This window comes from Rhinatrema bivittatum, chromosome 13 (assembly GCF_901001135.1).
Source record: "Rhinatrema bivittatum chromosome 13, aRhiBiv1.1, whole genome shotgun sequence".
Taxonomy (NCBI): Eukaryota; Metazoa; Chordata; class Amphibia; order Gymnophiona; family Rhinatrematidae; genus Rhinatrema; species Rhinatrema bivittatum.
The window spans coordinates 27,015,280-27,038,948 of NC_042627.1; the positions used below are offsets into that span (position 1 = coordinate 27,015,280).

The 23,669-nt window shown below is 42.1% G+C and overlaps 1 protein-coding gene across 1 annotated transcript in view; it reads left to right on the plus strand.

Moving 5' to 3' along the window:
• LOC115075360 (probable E3 ubiquitin-protein ligase HERC1) overlaps positions 1 to 23,669 on the plus strand; it is an 85,576-nt gene that overhangs the window by 38,074 nt on the left and 23,833 nt on the right. The window contains exons 8-12 of the mRNA XM_029575673.1: positions 1,407 to 1,576; positions 12,895 to 13,033; positions 19,432 to 19,601; positions 21,260 to 21,429; positions 21,697 to 21,862. Of these exons, the coding sequence (XP_029431533.1) occupies positions 1,407 to 1,576; positions 12,895 to 13,033; positions 19,432 to 19,601; positions 21,260 to 21,429; positions 21,697 to 21,862 (815 nt within the window). The remainder of the gene's footprint in view (positions 1 to 1,406; positions 1,577 to 12,894; positions 13,034 to 19,431; positions 19,602 to 21,259; positions 21,430 to 21,696; positions 21,863 to 23,669) is intronic.

A 23,669-nucleotide genomic window follows, 5' to 3' on the forward strand; every position in this document is an offset into this window, starting at 1 on the left:
TTTCGAGTAGCCCAAAAAGGGGTAATATGGCATCTAGGAAACCATAAATTCTGCATATTTGTTGAGTGGCAAGTCCTTACCGTTGGGTATTAAGGCACATTCTACACGATCTCAGGCGGCGTCCTGGCAGAATGTCAGCAAATTTCGCCACAAGAAATTTGCAGAGTGGCCACATGGAAATCTTTGCATATTTTTGCTAGACATTACCGTCTGGATGTCCAGGCTCCAGGGACCGGTGGATTTGGAGAAGGTGTGCTGAGAGTGGGCCTCTCCGGATCCCATCCCACATAAGAAAATAACTCTGGTACATCCCAGGAGTCTGGACTGATCCGGGTACGTACAGGAAAAGGAAAATTTAGTTTCTTACCTGATAATTTTCGTTCCTGTAGTACCATGGATCAGTCCAGAGTCCTGCCCACTCGGCACTTACAGGTAATGGAGAGTCTGCTTTTTTCAGTAACTGTCTGCAGTTCAATCTTGTTTTTCCATATTCATCCGGGTCTGTTCCCAATTGGGGTTAGTGATCCAGTTAAAGGTTATAGCTTAGTGTATATAGTTAATTTGGGTTTTTTCCATCCATTCTGCTTTGTGATTGAGCAATACTGATGGACTGTAGGTGGAGCCCTGCTATATACGTCAGAGTTCTTTAGAATTTCTCTGTCTCTGTCTGCTAGAGGAGGGGGCATAACCCAGGAGTCTGGACTGATCCGTGGTACTACAGAAACGAAAATTATCAGGTAATTTTCCTGTATAGGACAAGGAAAAAAGAAAGCCTCCTAAAATATGAAGATATATAGCAAAGGCTACAAGGTAAGAATATATGCTTGTTGCAGATCCAGCATGTATTCATCAACTGACTCCAAAAAAATATAGCAGATTGGTGAGGCAAGACTTCTCTTGGGGAAATCCCTGTTGGCTTTTTCCCATTAAATCATGTCTGTCTATATGTTCAGTAATTTTATTCTTTAAAATAGCTTCTGCCATTTTTCCCAGCATTGATGTCAGGCTCACCAGTCTTGTTGTAGATCAGTTAACAAAGAAAGGAACTGCATTAAGAAAATATTAAAAAGCATTATATTGAAAGAATGACCAAGGTTTCAAATGACAGGAAATTCTGCAGTAAGTATCAACCCTACTGCATTTTACTGTGCATGTGTGGAGTAGGAGAAGGATAGAAATAGTGCCCCTTATTTTAGCCTCACAACATAACTTCCTACCCAACACTCTGTAGTTGGCATTTCTAGTGACTTACCCCTATAATGAAGCCTCCTAAAATGTGGCATTATGGTTGATTTTGCTCTTCAGGTTACTTGATTTTGATTGGTTTTCTCCACATATGGCATTGTTAAATGTAATTTATAATGAATATGTGTGCGGTATTCAGGCACTTTTCATACGTTTTTTAGATCGTCTGATTGGCTTACCAGAAGGACGAGCTCGAAATCACAACAGGCCTCAGCAAGTCCCAGTACTGTCTGGAATCTTTATTGAAGATATAGCAGTAGGGGCAGAGCACACACTTGCTTTATCATCAGCTGGAGATGTGTATGCCTGGGGCAGCAATTCAGAAGGACAGGTAAATACTGTGATTATTCTAAACCTGTCTTCAGTGTAGCCAGGAAGATGGACTTCTCTGGACATATTTGTACAAAGATATACATGTATTTCTATACGCCTAGGCTGAGATGTCACTCGCATTCCTTTTATATTTCTTGTGTCTGAGCCTTTCTCACAGGACAAGCAGGATGATAGTCCTCACATATGGGTGACAACACAGGATGGAGCCCAATCACGGAAAACTTCTGTCAAAGTTTCCAGAACTTTGACTGGCCGCTCTGGGCATGCCCAGCATGGTACTAACCCTGCAGCCAGCAGGGGTCCCCCTTCAGTATTCTTTTTTTCCAAGCAGCAGTAGCCTCACGGTTAAGGAGCTCTGCAGAGATTCCTGACAGGAATTTTCCTCACGGAATTACTAAAAGTTAATTTGCCCCACAGAGGTCCCTCCTCGAACTTTTTCAAGCCGCGGTACTCCGGTAAGTTTTTACCCGTTTTCCGACTATTACCGTCTAGTTTGGCCCGTTTTCCGACGATTACCATTGAGTTTGGCCCTTGTGGCCTACTGGCATTCGACCATACTACGGCTCAATTTTTGCCATGGTGTCGAGGTTCCGTCGGTGCCCGGACTGTAATCGTACCATGTCCATCACAGACCCCCATAAAATCTGTGTAATGTGTCTTGGACGAGAGCATGATGTCTTGACCTGCACCAAATGTGCCCTTATGACACCAAAAGGTCGCAAGGCTAGAATGGAGACGATGGAACTTCTCTTCCATGCTCAAACCCCAACTCCGTCCATTGCATCGACGTCGTCAGAATCGGCACCATCAACTTCGCACCAGCATCGTCCACCGGCCGATGACCGTCCGGCAACGATGACATCTCAGCCTTCAACATCCTCTACTCCCCCTTAGGACCGAGGGGATCGTAGAGACAAACATTGCCACCGGCATAGAAAGTCTCGGACCATTGAGGAAGCGAAATCATCGACCTCGCCACTGTCCGAGCCGCCGTCGAAGAAACCCCATCCAGAAAAGGCACCGACCTTTTCAGCGACCGGGTCACCGAGGCAACTCTCCCCTGATAGGGCATCGGGAGCCGCGACTCCGTCTTTAACAGTGGTCCCTCCGGCTATGCCTCTGCCTCCTTCTTCTGTTCCGGAGTCGGGGCTGCTTGCTCCAGGTCTCCGAGAAGTACTGGACCAGATGGTTCAGGAGGCCATCGACAAGGCGATGCAACACTCCAGGTTCCTCTGACACCGATACTGACTGTGGAACCGATCACCGACCTGATTCCAGCAGCGTTGGCATCGCTGCTCTCCAGGATGGAAGCGCTCATAGCCACTTTTCCACCGATGGACCCTGGGTCACCGATGGCGCTGGTGTCCTCCCTGCTCACTCTGTCATCGGGAAGAGAAACACAGTTTCGCATCCCTCCTTCGGGATTTATGCCTCAGCCATCGATGCCGATACGTCCATTGCCACCGATCCAACCATCAGTACCGATATGCCCGTCGGCACCACCGAGCTCCCCCATCAATGCCCTCTATGCCTGCGCCAGTGCCTTCGATTATTCCTTCGATTCCTTCAGAGCCTAGACCAGGACCTTCAGGTATCCCACCATCCCATCCCCCTCTACATCCTAGAGGTGCAGGTGCTGATCCCTATGATACCTGGACTGATGATTCCTCACCAGACACCGATGATTTGCCTTCACCACCTTCACCCACTGAAAGTAGAAAGCGTTCTCCTCCAGAGGACCTTTCCTTTATTAATTTTGTGAAGGAAATGTCTGAATTGGTTCCCTTCCAATTACAGACTGAACAGGATGATAGACATTAGATGATGGAGTTGCTCCAGTTCCTGGATGCTCCCAAGGTAATAACCTCCATCCCTAACCACCAGGTTCTTCTAGATCTCCTGAAAAGAACTGGGAACATCCTGGCACCATTGCTCCAGTCCACAGAAAAGCTGAGACTACCTATTTGGTGCAGTCAGCTCCAGGCTTTCAGAAACCACAATTGGATCACCAATCTGTAGTGGTAGAATCTGCACAGAAGAGAGCAAAGAGGTCAAAGCCTCACACTTCTTTTTCCCCTGGCAAGGAACAGAAGTTTTTAGATGCCATTGGTCGCCGAGTCTTCCAAGGATCAATGCTCATCTCCAGAATTGCCACTTATCAGCTCTATATAACCCAATATAATAGGGTCATTTTTAAGCAGATACAAGACTTGACAGATTCCCTGCCTCAGCAATTTCAAGATCAGCTCCAAACCCTACTAAACAAGGGTTTTGAGGCAGGCAAGCATGAGATCAGATCATCTTATGATATCTTTGATACTGCCGCTAGGGTATCTGCAGCTATTTCGGCAAGAAGATGGGCCTGGCTCAAGTCTTCTGACCTTCGCCCTGAGGTACAAGACTGATTATCCGACCTTCCTTGTGTAGGAGATAATCTGTTTGGAGAACAGATTCAATGGACGGTGGCGGAACTTAAGGACCATCATGAGACCCTAAGACAGCTCTCTCTAATGCCTTCTGACTATTCTTCTAAACAGCCCTTCAGAAAGGACTCTAAAAAGTCTTTCTTCCGCCCGAAGAAGTCCTACCCGCCACCAACCAGATCCCGTGCCACGAGACCTTTTCAAAAAGCACAGTCTCATCAAACGCGTAAACAAAAACCACAAGCAGCTCCTCAACCAGGGCCTGCTTCAGGTTTTTGACTTCCACCTAGAGAGCAGCAGCCAGATTCCACTGCCTCACATACCAGTGGGAGGTCGATTGTTCTATTTCCATAACATATGGCACTGAATCATCTCAGACCAATGGGTACTAGCGATAATTGCTCAGGGTTACCATCTGAACTTTTTCTCCATTCCACCGGACTCCCCACCTCTACCGACGTGGAGAACATCCGATCACTCCATCCTTCAGGAACAGGAGGTCTCCCTCCTCCTCCAGTCCAAGGCAATAGAACCAGTACCCTACTCTCAGCACTGCCTAGGGTTCTATTCCCGGTACTTTCTAATCCCCAAAATATCGGGAGGCGTTCGTCCTATTCTGGACCTACGGGCCCTCAACAAGTACCTCCAGCGAGAGAAGTTCAAGATGGTAACCTTAGGCTCACTTCTTCCTCTTCTACAAAGAGGAGACTGGCTCTGCTCTCTGGACCTCCAGGACACATACGCTCATATTGTGATAACTCCATCTCATCGCAAATACCTGAGGTTTCTAGTAGGCCCCAAGCACTATCAATACCGAGTGCTTCCATTCGGCTTGGCATCTGCGCCACGAGTCTTCACAAAATGCCTCGTAGTAGTTGCAGCCTTCCTCAGGACCCAAGGTGTTCACGTCTACCCCTATCTGGACGACTGGTTAATCAGGGCTCCCACGCAGCAAGCTGCTCTGTCGTCCCTCAATCTAAACTTACACACCCTAATTTCATTAGGATTTCTCATCAGCTATGACAAATCCTACTTAGTCCCATCTCAAACCTTGTTGTTCATTGGGGCAGACTTGGACACCTTCCAGGCAAAGGCTTTTCTGCCTCGACAGCGAGCTCTCACTCTTGTGTCTCTTGCACACCAGCTGCAGTCTCAGCGCGACTGCACACCACTTTCTCATCCTCCTGGGACACATGGCATCCTCAGTTCAGGTCACACCAATGGCCCGTTTGGCCATGAGAGTCATGCAGTGGACTCTAAGGTCTCAATGGACTCAAAGCATTCAGCCCCTGTCGACCATTGTCCACGAAACCGACTCACTCTGTCAGTCTCTAGCCTGTTGGAAGAATCAGATCAATCTCCTCCAAGGCTTGCCCTTTCAGGCTCCAAACCATCAATTAATTCTCACCACCAATGCTTCCAACCTCGGATGGAGAGCCCATATGGCCGATCTGCAGACACAAGGCTTTTGGTCTCCAGAGGAAGCCAAACACCAAGTAAATTTCCTGGAGCTTCGAGCAATCCGATATGCACTCAGGGCATTTCAGGATTGCCTCTCAAATCAAGTTATCCTGATCCAGACGGACAACCAGATGGCTATGTGGTACATCAACAAACAGGGAGGCACAGGCTCCTTCCTTCTTTGTCAGAAAGCTGCACAGATTTGGGCGGAAGCTCTCTCCCATTCGATGTACCTCAGGGCCACCTACTTGCCGGGAGTGGACAATGTGTTGGCAGACAAGCTGAGTCGCATCTTTCAACCGCACAAGTGGTTTCTCAACCCCTCGGTGGCGAACTCCATCTTCCAACAATGGGGATATCCTCAGATAGACCTCTTTGCGTCTCCTCAAAACCGCAAAGTAGAGAAATTCTGCTCTCTCATTCGCAGCAAACACTCTCAGCCCAGAGAAGCATTCTCCCTCTCGTGGGCAACCGGTCTACTCTACGCATTCCCTCCACTTCCTCTTCTCTCGAAGACTCTCATGAAGTTACGTCAGGACAAGGGAACCATGATCCTGATAGCACCTCACAGGTCACGCCAAGTGTGGTTTCCAATACTGCATATTTCTCCATTTGCAGGCGCATTCCCTTGGGAAAGGACCCGCTTCTGATCACTCAAAACGACGGCTGCCTCCGCCACCCCAATCTTCACGCCTTGTCCCTGACGGCATGGATGTTGAAAGGTTAATCCTTCAGCCACTTAACCTTTCTGAACCGGTTTCCTGTGTCTTGATTGCTTCACGGAAGCCTTCCACGAGAAAAGCTTTCTCTTACAAATGGAAAAGGTTCACATCATGGTGCTCTTCTCAGTCCCTTGACCCCTTTTCCTTTCCAATCATGAAGTTTTTGGACTATCTCTGGCATTTATCAGAGTCAGGTCTAAAGACTTCTTCCATCAGAATGCATGTCAGTGCGGTAGCCTCCTTCCATAAAGCTATCGGGGATGTTCCTATATCAGTACAATCCCTTGTAACACGTTTTCTGAAAGGCTTGCTTCACCTCAAGCCTCCACTGTGTCCTCCGGCCCCTTCTTGGGACCTCAACCTGGTTTTGGGTCGGCTCATGAAATCACCATTCGAGCCTCTTTGCTCCTGTGATCTTCGCTATCTCACATGGAAAGTGATTTTCCTTCTGGCAATCACTTCAGCTCACAGAGTTAGTGAATTACAGGCCCTAGTTACCTATCCGCCTTACACTAAACTTCTGCAGAACCAGGTGGTACTCTGCACTCACCCTAAGTTCTTGCCTAAGGTAGTATCGGAGTTAAGAACATAAGAACATAAGAAAATGCCATACTGGGTCAGACCAAGGGTCCATCAAGCCCAGCAACCTGTTTCCAACAGTGGCCAATCCAGGCCACAAGAACCTGGCAAGTACCCAAAAACAGTCTATTCCATGTTACCATTGCTAATGGCAGTGGCTATTCTCTAAGTGAACTTACTATCTGCCTTCTTTCCCAGGCCCCATTCCAATCCAGGAGAACAGGCTCTACATACCCTTGACTGTAAATGGGCTCTAGCATTCTACCTAGACTGTACAGCTTCCCACAGGGAAAGCACTCAATTGTTTGTCTCTTTCCACCCTAACAAGTTAGGGAAGCCTGTGGGTAAGCAGACTCTCTCCTCTTGGTTGGCGGACTGCATATCCTTTTGCTATCAGCAAGCGGGCATTTCATTTCAAGACCTTGTTAAAGCACACTCTGTGAGGGCCATGGCAACTTCAGTAGCACACCTATGATTGGTGCCGCTTCCTGACATTTGCAGGGCTGCCACCTGGAGTTCTCTCCACACCTTTGCAGCCCACTATTGCTTGGACAAAGGCGGAAGACAATATTCCATCCAGTCTGTCCTTTGTAACCTATTTACAACTTGACGTACCAACACCCTTCAGCCTGCCCGATGGGGTTCAGGATGCCCTCTACCAACTTCCACCCCAATTGTTATGCCTGTTGCACGCCTTTGGGTACATTTGGTACATTTGTACATTTGGGTACGTTCGGAGATCCTCAGCTCGGTACTCACCCATATGTGAGGACTACCATCATGCTTGCCCTGTGAGAAAACAAATGTTGCTTACATGTAACAGGTGTTCTCACAGGACAGCAGGATGTTAGTCCTCACGAAACCCGCCCACCACCCTGAGGTGTTAGGTTTGTAACGTTTTATTATTTTATTTTTCGGCACTGCCTGTAGCTTTCAAATAAGACTGAAGGGGGACCCCTGCTGGCTGCAGGGTTAGTGCCATGCTGGGCATGCCCAGTAGGGGCCAGTCAAAGTTCTGGAAACTTTGACAGAAGTTTTCTATGATTGGGCTCCATCCTGTGATGTCACCCATATGTGAGGACTAGCATCCTGCTGACCTGTGAGAACACCTGTTACAGGTAAGCAACATTTGCTTTCTCTCTTGGTAAAAATTTTACCTATTAGTTTGGTTTACTTTTGGAGTACAGTAAAGTTTTCATTTTTGTTCACCAGTAATTTGCATGTTGCTGCTTAAGCTTTTGATGAGAGGAGCCTCATGTTTTCAGACTCCCTTGTGTCAGAATTTTTGCATAGCCACTTGCAGTCCCCATCAGTACAAAACCAATGAAAATACTTCCCTTTAGAGAGAAAAGAATTACTTCTAATTGTTCCCCATTCATATATTCCCACACTACAAGCACCCCCTGCTCCCCTTTTGGGAGTACTGCATCTAGTTCTACATCTAATTTTCCAAGGACAAGCAAGATGGTAGTCCTCACACATGGGTGACATCATTAGATGGAGCCCTGATACATAAAACATATGTCAAATTTGCTAGAACTTTGACTAGGCATACGAGTATCAAGGACAAGCATCAAGGGAAGCCTAAGAAGCATCGGTCCCCGTTGATGCATAGTGCTGGGTGCGGGGATGCATAGGCTTCTGCTGCAATGCCCCTGAAGTGACCCTGCAGCGAGGAGAGCCCATCCTCTATTGGTGCCAGCAGTCCACAACAGTCTCCACTGGTTCTGGTGCCAGTCACTGATCCCCCTCGCGGGTCCAAAGAAGATCTGGCCACCCCTCCTTCCTCCCAGTCTGTGTTGATATCGACAACATTTGAGAAGGAGCTGGAGTGCTGAATCAAGCTGGCAGTGGAGCGGGCACTGCAGGGCTTCGGTCCTGTGGCACAGATAGCACTGGAACCGGTGACATTTCTGGAGAAGCTCAGCGTGCTCATTGGTGCATTACCAACCCAGCTGGTGCCAGTTACGGAACAGCATCGATGCCTGGAGTGGCACCGAGGCCACCCCCTATCTATACAGTGGCCATTGCCATTCCCTTACAGTGCCTCCCGTTAACAAGAAAGCAGATGGGGTTTACCTCATCCAGAAGGCTGCCAGATTTGATAAGCATCAGTTTCCTCACCAGTTGGTGGAGGTTGAATCCGCTCTCAAGAGGGCCAAGCACTCTTGGACCCATTCCTTGGTGCCCCCGGGGAAGGACCACAGAGCGATGGATGCTCTTGGGAGGAAGATGTTCCAAGGTGCCATGCTTATTGCCCACATCGCTGCCTACTAGCTCTACATGAGCCAGTACTTGTGGGGCATATGGAAGCAGGTGCTGGAGGTGGCTAAGCAGCTGCCTAACAGCAGCGAGACACCCTCATGTCACTGGTCCATAATGGTCTGGAGTGCGGGAAACACGAGGTCAATGATTTGAAACAGCATTGAGAGCCTCTGTAGCAGGAATCTATGCCCACAGAATGACATGGCTGCGGGCCTTGGATCTCTGACCAGAGGTACTCTTTTTTTTGTTCTTACGTTCTTACGTAACAACTCACTGACATGCCAAGTATGGGAGAGAATCTTTTCGGAGAGGTTGATTCTTCAGCTGCTTGATCTTTCAGAAGATGTCTCTCAGGTCCTGGTGGCTTCTAGAAAGTCTTCCACTAGAAAGTCCTATGGACTGAAGCAAAGGAGGTTTTCCATGTGGTGTGAGCAGAAGGCCCTAGATCCGTTCTCCTGCCCCACACATACTGTTTGATTACCTTCTACACCTGTCAGAGGCTGGATTGAAAATCAACTCCATTAAAGTTCATCTGAGTGCAGCTGGCACATATCATCATGGTGTATATGGTATGCTCATCTCTGTACAGCCTATAGTTGTATGTTTCATGCGGGGCCTGCTTCAGTTGAAGCCTCCCCTGAAGCCTCTTGCAATGACTTGGGACCTCAATGTGGTGGTCGTTCAGCTGATGAAAGCTCCTTTTGAGCCGCTGCGCACCTTTGACCTGAAGCACCTGACCTGGAAGGTCATATTTTTGGTGGCGGTCGCAGGTCAGCGAGCTCCGGGCCTTAGTGACTTATCCACCATATACAAAATTTTATTATGACAGGGTAGTCTTACACACGTACCCTAAGTTCCTGCCTAAGGTAGTGACAGATTTCCATCTTAATGATTCAATCGTCCTGCCAATATTCTTTCCCAGCCCCCATTCACACTAAGGCGAACGAGTACTGCACAGTTTGGACTGCAATTAAGCCTTAGCCTTCTATCTGGAGCGGACAGAAGCCCATAGACAGTCCACCCAACTTTTTGTTTCTTTTGATAAGAATAGGAACAGACATATCCAGATGGCTAGCAGATTGCATCTCCTTCTATTATGCCCAGGCGGGACTGCATCTTTGGGGGTCATGTCAAGGCTTATTCTGTCAGAGCTATGGCAGCATCGGTAGCCCACTTGCAAGCAATTCCCGTGGAGATCTGCAAGGCTCCAATGTGGAATTCTCTCCACACATTCACATGTCACCTGTTGTTACAGGTAAGTAACTCTTTCTCCGAGGACAAGCAGGATGGTAGTCCTCACAGCTACAGGCTGCTCCCCAACAGACACCTAACCAAGTGCCAAAGGGCACAAGACCAGTGCTACTGTTAACAGAGAGGGATATAGCCTGAACCTAAACAATGAGCTGTTATCTCCCTCTCTGTTAACAGCAGCACTGGTCTTGTGCCCGTTGGCACCTGGTTAGGTGTCTGTTGGTCCCCTTTTATGTTGGGGAGCAGCCTGTAGCTGTGAGGACTACCATCCTGCTTGTCCTCTGAGAAAGAGTTGCTTACCTGTAACAAGTGTTCTCTGAGGACAGTCGGATGCTAATCCTCATGAAACCCACCCACCACTCCCCAGAGTTGGGTTTTTCCTATTTTTTTTATTTTTTATCGTAATTCTATGTTACAAGACTGAAGAGGGACTCTGCGTGGTATAGGGCATGCTGGACATTCTCAGTGTGCCTAGTCAAAGTTACAGAAACTTTGACATAAGTTTTCCACATTGGGGCTCCAATTGATGTCAAAATCTGGATTGAAAAGAAACTGAAGGTTAGCTGGATGGTTGTCTGTTGGGTACAGGGCATTGAGAAGCTCCTCAGGATGATAGGTAACAGGTCTTATGCACGATTGGTTGCTATCCAATGAACACAACTGTGGAGAAAAAAAAATGTTTCTGCGCAATACAATTTTTAATCCCTCAATAGAAACATAGAAACGACGGCAGAAGAAGACCAAAAGGCCCATCCAGTGTGCCCAGCAAGCTTCACACTTCTTTTTTTCTCATACTTATCTGTTTCTCTTAGCTCCTAGTAACCTTTGGTTCTATTTCCCTTCCACCCCCACCATTAATGTAGAGAGCAGTGATGGAGCTGCTTCCAAGTGAACTATCAAGCTTGATTAGATAGGGGTAGTAACCGCCACAATAAGCAAGCTACACCCATGCTTATTTGTTTTACCCAGACTATGTTATTCAGCCCTTATTGGTTGTTTTTCTTCTCCCCTGCCGTTGAAGCAGAGAGCTATGCTGGAAACATAGAAACATATAGAAACATAGAAATGACGGCAGAAGAAGACCAAACGGCCCATCCAGTCTGCCCAGCAAGCTTCACACATTTTTTCTCATACTTACCTGTTTCTCTTAGCTCTTTGGTTCTATTTCCCTTCCACCCCCACCATTAATGTAGAGAGCAGTGATGGAGCTGCATCCAAGTGAAATATCAAGCTTGATTAGTTAGGGGTAGTAGGGGAAGTAACTGCTGCAATAAGCAAGCTACACCCATGCTTATTTGTTTTACCCAGACTGTTATTCAGCCCTTATTGGTTGTTTTTCTTCTCCCCTGCCGTTGAAGCAGGGAGCTATGCTGGATATGCGTGTAGTATCAGTTTTTCTTCTCCCCTGCCGTTGAAGCAGAGAGCTATGCTGGATATGCGTGAAGTATCAGTTTTCTTCTCCCCTGCCGTTGAAGCAGAGAGCTATGCTGGATATGCGTGAAGTATCAGTTTTTCTTCTCCCCTGCCGTTAAAGCAGAGAGCTATGCTGGAAATGCATTGAAAGTGAAGTATCAGGCTTATTTGGTTTGGGGTAGTAACCGCCGTAACAAGCCAGCTACTCCCCGCTTTGTGAGTGCGAATCCTTTCTTCTTCTCCCCTGCCATTGAAGCAGAGAGCTATGCTGGATATGCGTGAAGTATCAGTTTTTCTTCTCCCCTGCCGTTGAAGCAGGGAGCTATGCTGGATATGCGTGAAGTATCAGTTTTTCTTCTCCCCTGCCGTTGAAGCAGAGAGCTATGCTGGATATGCGTGAAGTATCAGTTTTTCTTCTCCCCTGCCGTTGAAGCAGAGAGCTAAGCTGGATATGCGTGAAGTATCAGTTTTTCTTCTCCCCTGCCGTTGAAGCAGAGCGCTATGCTGGATATGCGTGAAGTATCAGTTTTTCTTCTCCCCTGCCGTTGAAGCAGAGAGCTATGCTGGATATGGGTTGAAAGTGAAGTATCAGGCTTATTTGGTTTGGGGTAGTAACCGCCGTAACAAGCCAGCTACTCCCCGCTTTGTGAGTGCGAATCCTTTTTTCCACATTTCCTCTTGCTGTTGTAGCTTAGAGCGATGTTGGAGTCACAGTAACCATGTGTATGTTTATTGAATAAGGGTATTATCTCCAGGCAGTAGCCGTCATTCTGGCGAGCCAGAATGACTGGCTCGCCAGCATAGGGATTCACAAATGACCTACTTTTTGGAAGCTTACATTTTAAGGTAAACTCCAAGCCATCCCAGATACTTTTGGGCCAGTTCTGTCTTTTTCACGCCCAATCATTTTGAGATTTGTAGTTTGGAATTTTGCATTAATTAAAAGCAAAAATAAAAATCATAGAATTTTCAGAGATGGAAGTTGAATAAATAGGAGTGGTTTACAAGTATATCCAATGACGTGGAGTTAGTTAGGAATTCTAGTTGAGAGGATTGTGTCTAATATCAGTACTTAAAAACCTATGCACTACAGGTTTTCTCCCATTTTCTGTCTATAGGAAAAGTTCTAAATACATAAGGTACTTAATAATGAAATGTTGTTGCATTATGCCTATCATTAATTTATCATTTTTAATTGCCAGCTTGGACTTGGCCACACGAACCATGTCAGGGAACCAACGTTAACAACTGTGCTGCAGGGAAAAAGCATTCGACAGATTTCAGCAGGGCGTTGTCATAGTGCAGCCTGGACGGCTCCACCAGTGCCACCAAAAGCACCAGGTATTAACAAATAACCTTTCTTGTTTACTATGTTTTTGCAAAGTTGTGTGTGTTTTTCTCCCTGCCCTGGCCATTAAAGCAGTGGTTCTCAATCTTTTTTTCTGTCAGGACACACCCTACAGATGGTTCTCGCATATGTGACACACTGATCGTCACGGAGCTAAATGTAAACATATACTCTGTATCTACAGGAACTGCCCTGATCCCCCAAAAATGGATGGAGAACAGAACTAGGACATTCCCCATTCAATTTACCATACAAAAAAAATATTTCTGGTGTCATCTCAGTAACAGCAACATAAACACTCTCTCCTACCAGGCACAATAGCCCTCCTTATGAAAAAAATAGTAATTTGCCACCAGTGCATGTCCTAGTGAGAAAACAAAGAAGATTGGTAAACACCAAGTGAACTTTATTGAAATAAAATGCCCGACTCAGGCTGAGTTTCGCTCAATTCTGAGCTGCTTCAGGGGCTATTATAAAAACAGACATAATAAATATAGAACAAATAAGACATCTATAACTGAGCAAACAAATTACAAATATAAACAAATATAGACATATATTCACCATACAGACATTAATGATTAAATCATATTAAATGATATTAAATAACAGGAGTGATTTAAAAGAAGGCGAATACTCACAAATATAGAACAAAAAGGTGGTAAAACTGAAGGTGTAGTTTACCCATAACTGTACTGTTATATCATGATAGTCACATTGTTGTGATCATAAGTTTTAGAATAAAATTCAATGTTCATCCGTGGGTTATCTATATAAGAAATAGTTGTTAGTGTTGGCAACCTTAACCTCCCATAAAAAATATCAGTAGCATATAAGGTTATAGTATAAATTACTAACCAAATTAAAAAGCTTAAAAATATGAACAATAAATGAGAAGGTACCTATATGTAATGGATATGGATTGTAAATAGAAAATCAAAATGTAAAATAAAATATAGGATAAAATATAATATGGGATAAAAAAATGTATGAGAAAATATAAAATGTATAAAAATACAAACGTTGCCTATTGGTGTGAAAATCAAACAATGGCTAAAAGCAAATACAATTTATACTTGTCTACCTGTTGGAGTCGGTAGTATCTGTTAGCAACTGATTCAACTAGCATCAAATCCAGTAGTATGCCGATTCCACTATAAACAATGGCAAATAAGGGCATAAATCCTTAGGTTGAAAAGTAAAATATACTGTAGTACAAGTGCTACCCCGTTCATTATAGGTAATGTTAAAAGGCATTGGTAACTGTGCGGTCAGTTTTTCATAGGCATAAAGAAGACGGAAAACTTTAAATTAGTACTTTTAAATCCATGAACAAGATTACCTGTGACTACTGTTCGACCACTGCTGTCAAGCCGAATATGTACTGTAGGCATGCGTGCTTTTCAAAGCCTTTTAAATCATTGTATTTTCGTGCCAAAACCTGCCTGCGAATGGGGTAAAATGCTATGTTTAAAACCGGGACATTTAAAACAGGGAGTATATTAAAAAGTATAAATTATAAACAGAAGTGTGCCAAATCTGTTTCTGTAAAATAAAAAATATAAAAATTAATAAATAAATTTTAAAATTTTAAATATAAAATTTAAAAAAATATAAAACTAAATATGAGCTATAAATTATAATAATGTGATATAATAAGGGGGAATAATGTTAAAACGGACCATATAAAAATATTTAGAATAGAAACTAACCTGACATAAATTGTGTATGTCTACCTTTTGAAACCACTATTCAAACGCGCCTCCGTGGTTATTGCTGTCAAACCAGATATGTGCTGTAGTCATGCGGGCTTTTCAAAGCCATTTAAATCATTGTATTTTCGCGCCAAAACCTGCCTATGAGCTGGGTAAAAAACTATGTTTAAACCGGGACATTACTTGAAAAGGGGCATTTAAAAATGGGGAGTGTATTAAAAAGTATTAATTCTAAACGGTATACCTAATCCGCTTATGTAAAGTCAAAAATATTATTATATAAAAATGTTAAAAAAACATAGCTATTAATGGTAAAAAATAAATAAATAGTAAAAGATAAATAGTAAACTGAACCATTTAAAAAGTGTAATAAAAAATGGGGGAAACCTAAACAGGTACACTAAAATAGTGCAGTGCCTCCGTCTATATCGAAGATAAAGTATACAATCAGAGGTCCTATACGCAGTACTATATTCTACAAATAAATCTTTTTTATTAAACACATTCAATATAAATCATCCTCCTCTAATACATAGGAACTCCTAACTAGACAATAATTAATAAAAACCGCTCACTCATTCATTACCCCCAATCATACTTTCCACACACATACCATTCTCTAAAAAATACCCCAACATGATTAATATGTCGACAAATATCTTATGAACATTTCACATAATATACAGCGCACTCCCTCTCAGTATATAACGCATGGAATATTAAATGTCTATTTATATGTTCAATCACCCGACGATGATCTCGTTTCGTCCGCCGTAGCAGACTTCCTCAGGGATGTGTTCATAAACGCATTAGTTAATCACGTTGAAGTTGAGTATTGCACCACCCGATCACCATAATAATCACCCTAGTTCTTCTCGTGACCCTACTCCTTAAAGTGCCTTCCCACGCCTAGCAGGAACTCCTAAAACAGTACACAAGTGAAACAATTTTGTCAATTCAAACAAATTCACATTTTGTAACCTTAACTTTCTTGAGTCAGTTGAATCCCCCTCCATACCAAAACATTAGCTGACCACATCTAATAGCGAAGTAGCCAAATACACTCCTTTCACTTCTGTCTCCTTATGTTCTGTTAAAGCTGTTGGTATTCACGGTACTACCAGTCTTCTTCACATGTGTCTTCCCTTCACATGTGTCTTCCCTTCACATGTGTCTTCCCTTCATATATATATTATATATATCCCTCTACCGTAGCCACGGTAGAGGGATATATATAATATATATTATGGTACTATATAATTTCAGGAGATGAAGGGAAGACACATGTGAAGAAGACTGGTAGTACCGTGAATACCAACAGCTTTAACAGAACATAAGGAGACAGAAGTGAAAGGAGTGTATTTGGCTACTTCGCTATTAGATGTGGTCAGCTAATGTTTTGGTATGGAGGGGGATTCAACTGACTCAAGAAAGTTAAGGTTACAAAATGTGAATTTGTTTGAATTGACAAAATTGTTTCACTTGTGTACTGTTTTAGGAGTTCCTGCTAGGCGTGGGAAGGCACTTTAAGGAGTAGGGTCACGAGAAGAACTAGGGTGATTATTATGGTGATCGGGTGGTGCAATACTCAACTTCAACGTGATTAACTAATGCGTTTATGAACACATCCCTGAGGAAGTCTGCTACGGCGGACGAAACGAGATCATCGTCGGGTGATTGAACATATAAATAGACATTTAATATTCCATGCGTTATATACTGAGAGGGAGTGCGCTGTATATTATGTGAAATGTTCATAAGATATTTGTCGACATATTAATCATGTTGGGGTATTTTTTAGAGAATGGTATGTGTGTGGAAAGTATGATTGGGGGTAATGAATGAGTGAGCGGTTTTTATTAATTATTGTCTAGTTAGGAGTTCCTATGTATTAGAGGAGGATGATTTATATTGAATGTGTTTAATAAAAAAGATTTATTTGTAGAATATAGTACTGCGTATAGGACCTCTGATTGTATACTTTATCTATAATAAAAAATGGGGCCATTTAAAACCAGGCAGTCTATTAAAACAACATGAAGTCAATAAAAGTGTGCATAAAATAAATTTATAAAAACAAAGGTGTAAACCTATGAGGTATAGGCGTAAATTACAAAAATATGAGAGAGAATATAGGTACCAGCAATGTTAAGAGGAGTAAAATTACAAATTAGGTGATTAGTTATGTACAGAAATGTGAAAACTGTATATCAATGTATAAAATATGTGAAATTTGAAAATGTGATAAATATAATAAAAAACTTAAAAAAAAATTAAAAAACAAAAAATTGAGGGAGGTTGCTTGTGAACACTTACAACTGAGAGGTGACACCTAGATCTTACATATTGTAATAAAAATAGAACAGACACTGTATAAAAGAAGATCTACCATATGTTATAAAAACCCAGAAAAGTCAATTTCATGATTGAGACCATTAGGTAAAAGGGTATTAAAATCATCTATGAATTTCTGTTCAAGTCGCAAAAGGTTCTTGTCAAAGTCTCCACCTCTCCAATTCTTACTTAATTTCTTAATAGCACAGATTCTGTAATCATCAAAAATGTGACCTGCTTCAATGCTATGAACAACTAAGGGTTTGCCATCTACCTTTCTATTTACTGCACTCATGTGCTCAATTATTCTTTTGTTCAGAGGTCTGATAGTCTTACCCACGTACATTTTTTTGCACGGACAGATAGCAACATAAATAACTCCATCACTTCTACAATCAGTGTAGTTATTTATGTTGCTGTCTGACCGTGCAAAAAAAATGCGAAAACACCATAACGCATGGTGCGATGCAAATCAGAAAAAGAGGAGGAGTTTGGGTCGGGATTTGTGGCCAAGTGGGCTGGCTTCACAATTTTGCGAAGCCATATTGCATGGCTTTAACGTGGATTTTAACTACACCTTTTTCATTTGCATAAAGCCATGCAATATGGCTTTATCGCGCTTTGTGATGTTTTCGCAAATAGCGTTTTTAGTATTTTAAGCTGCTGGAGAGTCAGCCTAGCTATCAGGGCCCTCATACTAGAGAGAGAGAGAGGCTAGCCATAGTGCCATCATACTAGGTAGGTATTCATATCTCTATAGGAGGCCCACCTAGTAACTCGAGGTGAGGTTTAGTTATTAGTGTAGAGGTTAGGGGCCACTTTGACATTCAAAAGTGAGACGAATGTACAGAACAGTGTTCTCTTGTGAACATTTGATGACCTTCGGAGTGAGGAAACTCACACAAAGATGAGATTTGTGCAGTGTTCTCTCAACCTAGCATGATGTTATATACGGTTCCATGTAAAGCTCCGCTCTTTGTTGAGCAGTTCTTCGTTGTATGTAAACCGGAGTGATTTGTAGTCCCTACAAGAACTTCGGTATATAAAAATTAAAAATAAATAAATAAATAAATGTTACCCAGGAAGAGAGTTTTCAGGGCTATTCTCACCAGATTCTTTGGTGGAGTCAATATACTACATGGGATAAAAATGAATAAGCTATCCTGGTAGTATAAATTGCATTTGATAAAACAGATTTCTGATATATTATCTGATCTCTCCTTTTGGTGGTCACAAGCCGTGTGTCGTGTACATCCAATAAGAATGTTACATTTTCAAAACTGTACAAAAATTTCTGTGGATGCAAAATATAAAGAATTATTCTTCAAATTACTACATCACAGCTATATTAATAAAATTAAAGCAATATGGATTTGGGAGATCTCAAACAGATCTTTATCCTAGATGCAAGATTGAGAAAGGCTCGCTAATGCATACATTTTGGTTATAGCAACCAAAAAGAAGCGATCGGTGAAATCAAGATGAGTTTATTAGATAATATGGTGAAGATGATAGCTTCTTTTTGGTTGCAACTTTAAATTTTGGTTATGTCACAAGATTTTTCATTTTTGGGAAGAAGTGTTTTCTGTGATTCATAATGTTACTGGGTTCCAACCTGCACATGATGGTAGAATTTATATTGATGGGCTCCTCTTTATTTTCTTTGCCAGTCTCAAATGGATATTTGAAATTATTTTGTAGCCTTGTAAATGACTTTATTCTGTATTTTCAAGTGTTGGATTCACCTAGATTCTCCTTCTTGATTGACTGTTACGGCTGATTAGATGCATGCATTGGATGTTTTATTTATGCATCGCTCTCTATCAAAAGGTTATAAACCAGCATGGACATCATTTTATGCTCTATTGTCTGATCCTATCAAAGATCACTTGAAATTATTAGGATTTATTACTCAATGGTGTTGACTCTCTTGAATGGGATGAATGAGTGTTGTCATGTCATTTTTGTGAATGTATGTGTTCGTTTGTGTATACCTGTAAAATGATTGTGATATGTAGTTTTTCTATAATTCATCTAATTATTGATGATTCATTCCGTTATCTTTAAAGTTGTATTTTCTATGTCAGATATATGGTACTTTATTTTTGTTTGAACCATGATACAAAAATAAAAATTAAAAATAAATCCACTATTCTCCCCTTGTGGAATTTTCTTGCTCATGTCACAACCCCTGTTGCATGGAGACATCTTGTATTTAGGTCTCTGATTTCTGATCTTGGACAATCAATTATTTCTGTCTTATTGGGAAGTAAAAAAGGAGGATCAAAAGAATAACTTACTGGAATGTTTCTCTTGTCTAATTTGTCTTGGTTCTCTTTTAGGTGTTTCGGTACCCTTGCAGCTTGGTTTACCTGATGTGATTCCCCCACAATATGGCTCTCTGAAGGAAGTGAGCACACACACAGTTAGGGCCAGGCTTAGGCTCCTATACCACTTTTCAGATCTCATGTACTCCTCATGGAGACTACTTAATCTCAGCCCCAATAACCAGGTAATGTAAAAATAGCTGAAAGATTGTGTTGCCATAAATAGAGTTTTTAGCTACATAATTTATTCTGCCTTTGTCATTATGCATTCTTTTTCAAGATAACCTGTTTTTCTAAACATTATTTCAAAAAAATTAAAAATCTAGGAGCTCTGTTGAATAGAAAATAGTTACATTTATCTTGTATTCTGTTGGACTAATACATGCAGCATATGTTTTATTTGCATTTCATTGTTTGATTGGTTTTGTTTTATATTTATTTTTGCTGTTTATCTGTAAACCACTTAGCATGTTTATTCTTTTATAAGCAGCATATAAAAACTTGTAATAAAATATATATTTCAAAGAATTTTTAGATTACTATGACACAGTTGGGTGATATTACCAATAGTGCCAGAACACTGAAGGCCAAATTTTCAAAGGCCTACGTGCGTAAAAACCAGGGCTTACGCGTGTGGTCGGGCCTTGCGCTCACAGCACGCATTTTAACATATGCGCACTGCTTTGAAAATCTACCCCTGAGTTTCCAATTTTCAAAGCTATTTTTTTTAAATAGTACAGGTTCCCTCTGAGCATTTGCAGAAATTCCCATGTTTCTGTTCCACTGGGGCAGGATAGCTAGACTCTTGACCGTTTTGGGATACATTATTAGAATACTGTGCTATAGTCCTTCATAGCTTCTTACAAAACCTACATGGTCCAACACTAACATTCTGTTTTAGAAAAGGAATTCACTGATCTCCTTCCTTGGAGAATCAAGATGGATTCAATTCACTTAGGCACAAGCATCTTATACGTACTGCATATAATATTTTTGAAACAACAAGAGCCTCTATAGTGGCTTTTGATGAATGCAGGCCCTCATGGTTGTATGCTTGAAGATATTGCAGATGTGCCTTGTACGGGAGGAAATCTCTTTGGAGACAATTAAAGAAGCGGTGGAGATCATGAAGGATCCTCATGCTGTGCTTGAGAAACTTTCCAGTACCATATCTGAACCACCTTCCTTCTTTCGAAGGTATCACAACCCAAGGACCAAGGAAACAGTGTTTGAGGAGGGCCCTTAGCTAGGGAGTCCCATTTGTGTGATGGTGACCTGTTTGTCTTTAGAGAAAACAAAGTTGCTTGCCTGTGACAAGTTTTCTCTGAAGACAGCAGTTTAGCAGTAACACAAACCCTCCCACCTTCCCTTCGGAATTAAGTGCATTAGTATAACCGAGCCAAGGATGTGGGAACTTCTGCATTTGCTCCAAGGGGACCTGTACCTCTAAAAATAAAGCTCTGGAAACTGTGTTCTGTGTGTTGTCACCATCTGTGACATCACCCAGCTGTGTGAGTTGTGGGCTGCCAAGTTCAGAGAACTCATATTACAGGTAAACAACTTTTGTTTTGTTTCTGCAACATTTATCATGTTGATTGTCAAGAACTATAAATTTGAATTCTGCTGAATGTTGGTAAGAGACCATAGAGATGGGGCAGAGCCTGGCAGGATGTTTAGAATGCTTCATTTTCTCTGCAGTTAGCACATTGCTACTACAACTATATTTGCAAAAAATACAACATGGAACATCAGGAGCCCCATACATGTTCCAAAAGTTACTCTTGCTTTAGTTGTCTTTTTTTTTAGAGCAAGTCTGTATAATAATGTTGTTGTTTTATTACAGAACAGTACATCTCATTATAATGCAGGAACATGGGGAATTGTCCAAGGACAACTGAGACCTTTACTAGCACCAAGAGTCTATACACTCCCCATGGTGCGTTCCATAGGAAAGACCATGGTTCAGGGAAAGAACTATGGGCCTCAAATTACTGTAAAAAGAATATCCACAAGGTTTGTAATGTGTTTGTTTGGTTTTTTTTTTAATCTAAATTTACAATTTCTGGCTAAAAGAATTGTTAACATGTCCACTGTGCTGCCAGTATAGAGCATGTTGCATTTCTACATATCATATCTGGCAATAAAGCACAATGCATAAGTGATGATAGACAAGCAACAAATAGCAAACAAAAAGAAGGTAGATTAGCATATATTGGTTTAATCAAGCCTAAATATTCATCAACCATTTTTTTTTTTTTTTTTTTATATTTTCTTTTAAAGAGGTCGAAAATGTAAACCTATTTTTGTACAAATTGCAAGGCAAGTGGTAAAGTTAAATGCTTCGGACCTCAGACTACCCTCCCGTGCCTGGAAAGTGAAACTGGTTGGAGAAGGGGCAGATGATGCAGGTGGTGTGTTTGACGACACCATTACAGAAATGTGCCAGGTATTGCAACATAAAATATCAAATATTTAAAGATTTTGCAGAATAAATGCATCCTCAATACATTTACTCTGTTTTGTTTTGTATTTTTTGTCCCAGCTCAAAAAGTGTGGGAGGACAGAGGGCGGAATATTTGTTTAAATGGGCACTTCTGCCTACGGCTGAAGTTTCAACACCGAAGCGTAGGCTAAAATTAATTATAAGGCTTCTTTATGATCTTATAAGTCCTCTTTTGATGCAGCTAAGAAGGTATATTACTCCTCATGGCTTAAAAAGTTATGGAGATAATTTTCAAAAGGGTGTACGTGCTTAAAAATGGGTTTTACTCGTGTAAATACTTTGTGTGTAAATTGGCTTTTGAAAATTGCAACAATAAATGCTATAAATTGTCAATAGGTTTTATGTGCATAAGAACAATTTAAGACTAACTTTTAAGCAGGCGTGTGGGCATACATGTACGCGCATTCGTTAGCCTGCACCCAGGGACATGACCATTTTATAACAAATGCGCATATATGCACATATGTTATAAAATAGCCTGATTGTGCACAAATGCCACTTCTATCACGTAAGTGAAAGGATTTTAATAGACTTGCATGTTGATGCCATTACCAGTTTTCCCAGTTCACCCAGGGAAGGAATAAGACTTCCAAACCCCCCTAGTTTAATAGCCTCCCTTCTCCCATATTAGCCCCAACCTTTAAAATTTCACTTATCTACGTAGAATTTTTTTTATTTTACGACTTATACGTCATCCATAGAAGAAGTAAAGTTACGCAGCAGGGTACCCCCAGCGTGTTCCTGTGCACGTACGTATTTGCGTACAAATTTCTATTTTAAATTTAGGAACGCCCCTGCCCTGCCTAGATCCTGCCCATGCCCCACCTCTTTTTTGGAACTTTTCATTTGTGCTCATAGCGACAAGTTTGCGCGTACTCAGGCGGCTTTTAAAATCCGCTCGGCATGTGTCGGCCCATTTTGTGCATGTATCTTCTGGTTTGGTACATGCCAGGCTTTTAAAATTCACCTTTAAGTGCATAAATGGGCTTTAGAAAATTGCTACAATATGCTACTTTTACATATCTAAATCCTTTTGAAAATTAGAAAAGACCATGCGAACTGTATAGGATACTAAAACTCTTGTTTGAAGACCTCAATCCTACCTATTCTAGTATTGTGTTGGACCCTGAGGCATTTGCAGATTTTTGCATAAATAAGATTGCTTTGGTGCATACTTCCTTGAAGCCCATTTCCACTAATACTGCTCGAATTATTTCACATCTTCGTGTTATGGAATGGCATGAATTTCCCACCGAATCCCCTGATCGAGTATCTAGATTATTGGTTCAATTAAAAGCAACTTCGTGCCCATGTGATCCTTGCCCTTCTTGGCTCTTAACATAGGCTATAAGATACTTTCTAGTATACTGTCAAAATGTATTAATACGTCATTTCTTAGCGTCCAGACAGATGAATCCAAAACCAGTGGGTTATGCACCTCTATCAGCAGACAGAGCAAAGCTGACATCACAGTATATATACCCTTGAAATGACATCAGCCTGCCAGTGCTCTCCATCTCCAGGCAGATGGTGGACGTGTATCTCCCTACTGGGGACTGCTTTTAAATTTTAGAATGAGAAAAAGAAGGAAAATTAATTTGCCCCACTCTTCTGCGGTGATTCCAAATGGTCCCTCCCCCAGTTGAGAATTCCTGAGGTGATTTGCATGGCCCCTCAGATGAGTGCCTTGGTCGGTAGCTGGTTTTTCAGCAGGTGTGGACTTAACTGTTGAAACAGCTGAAAGGCAGCG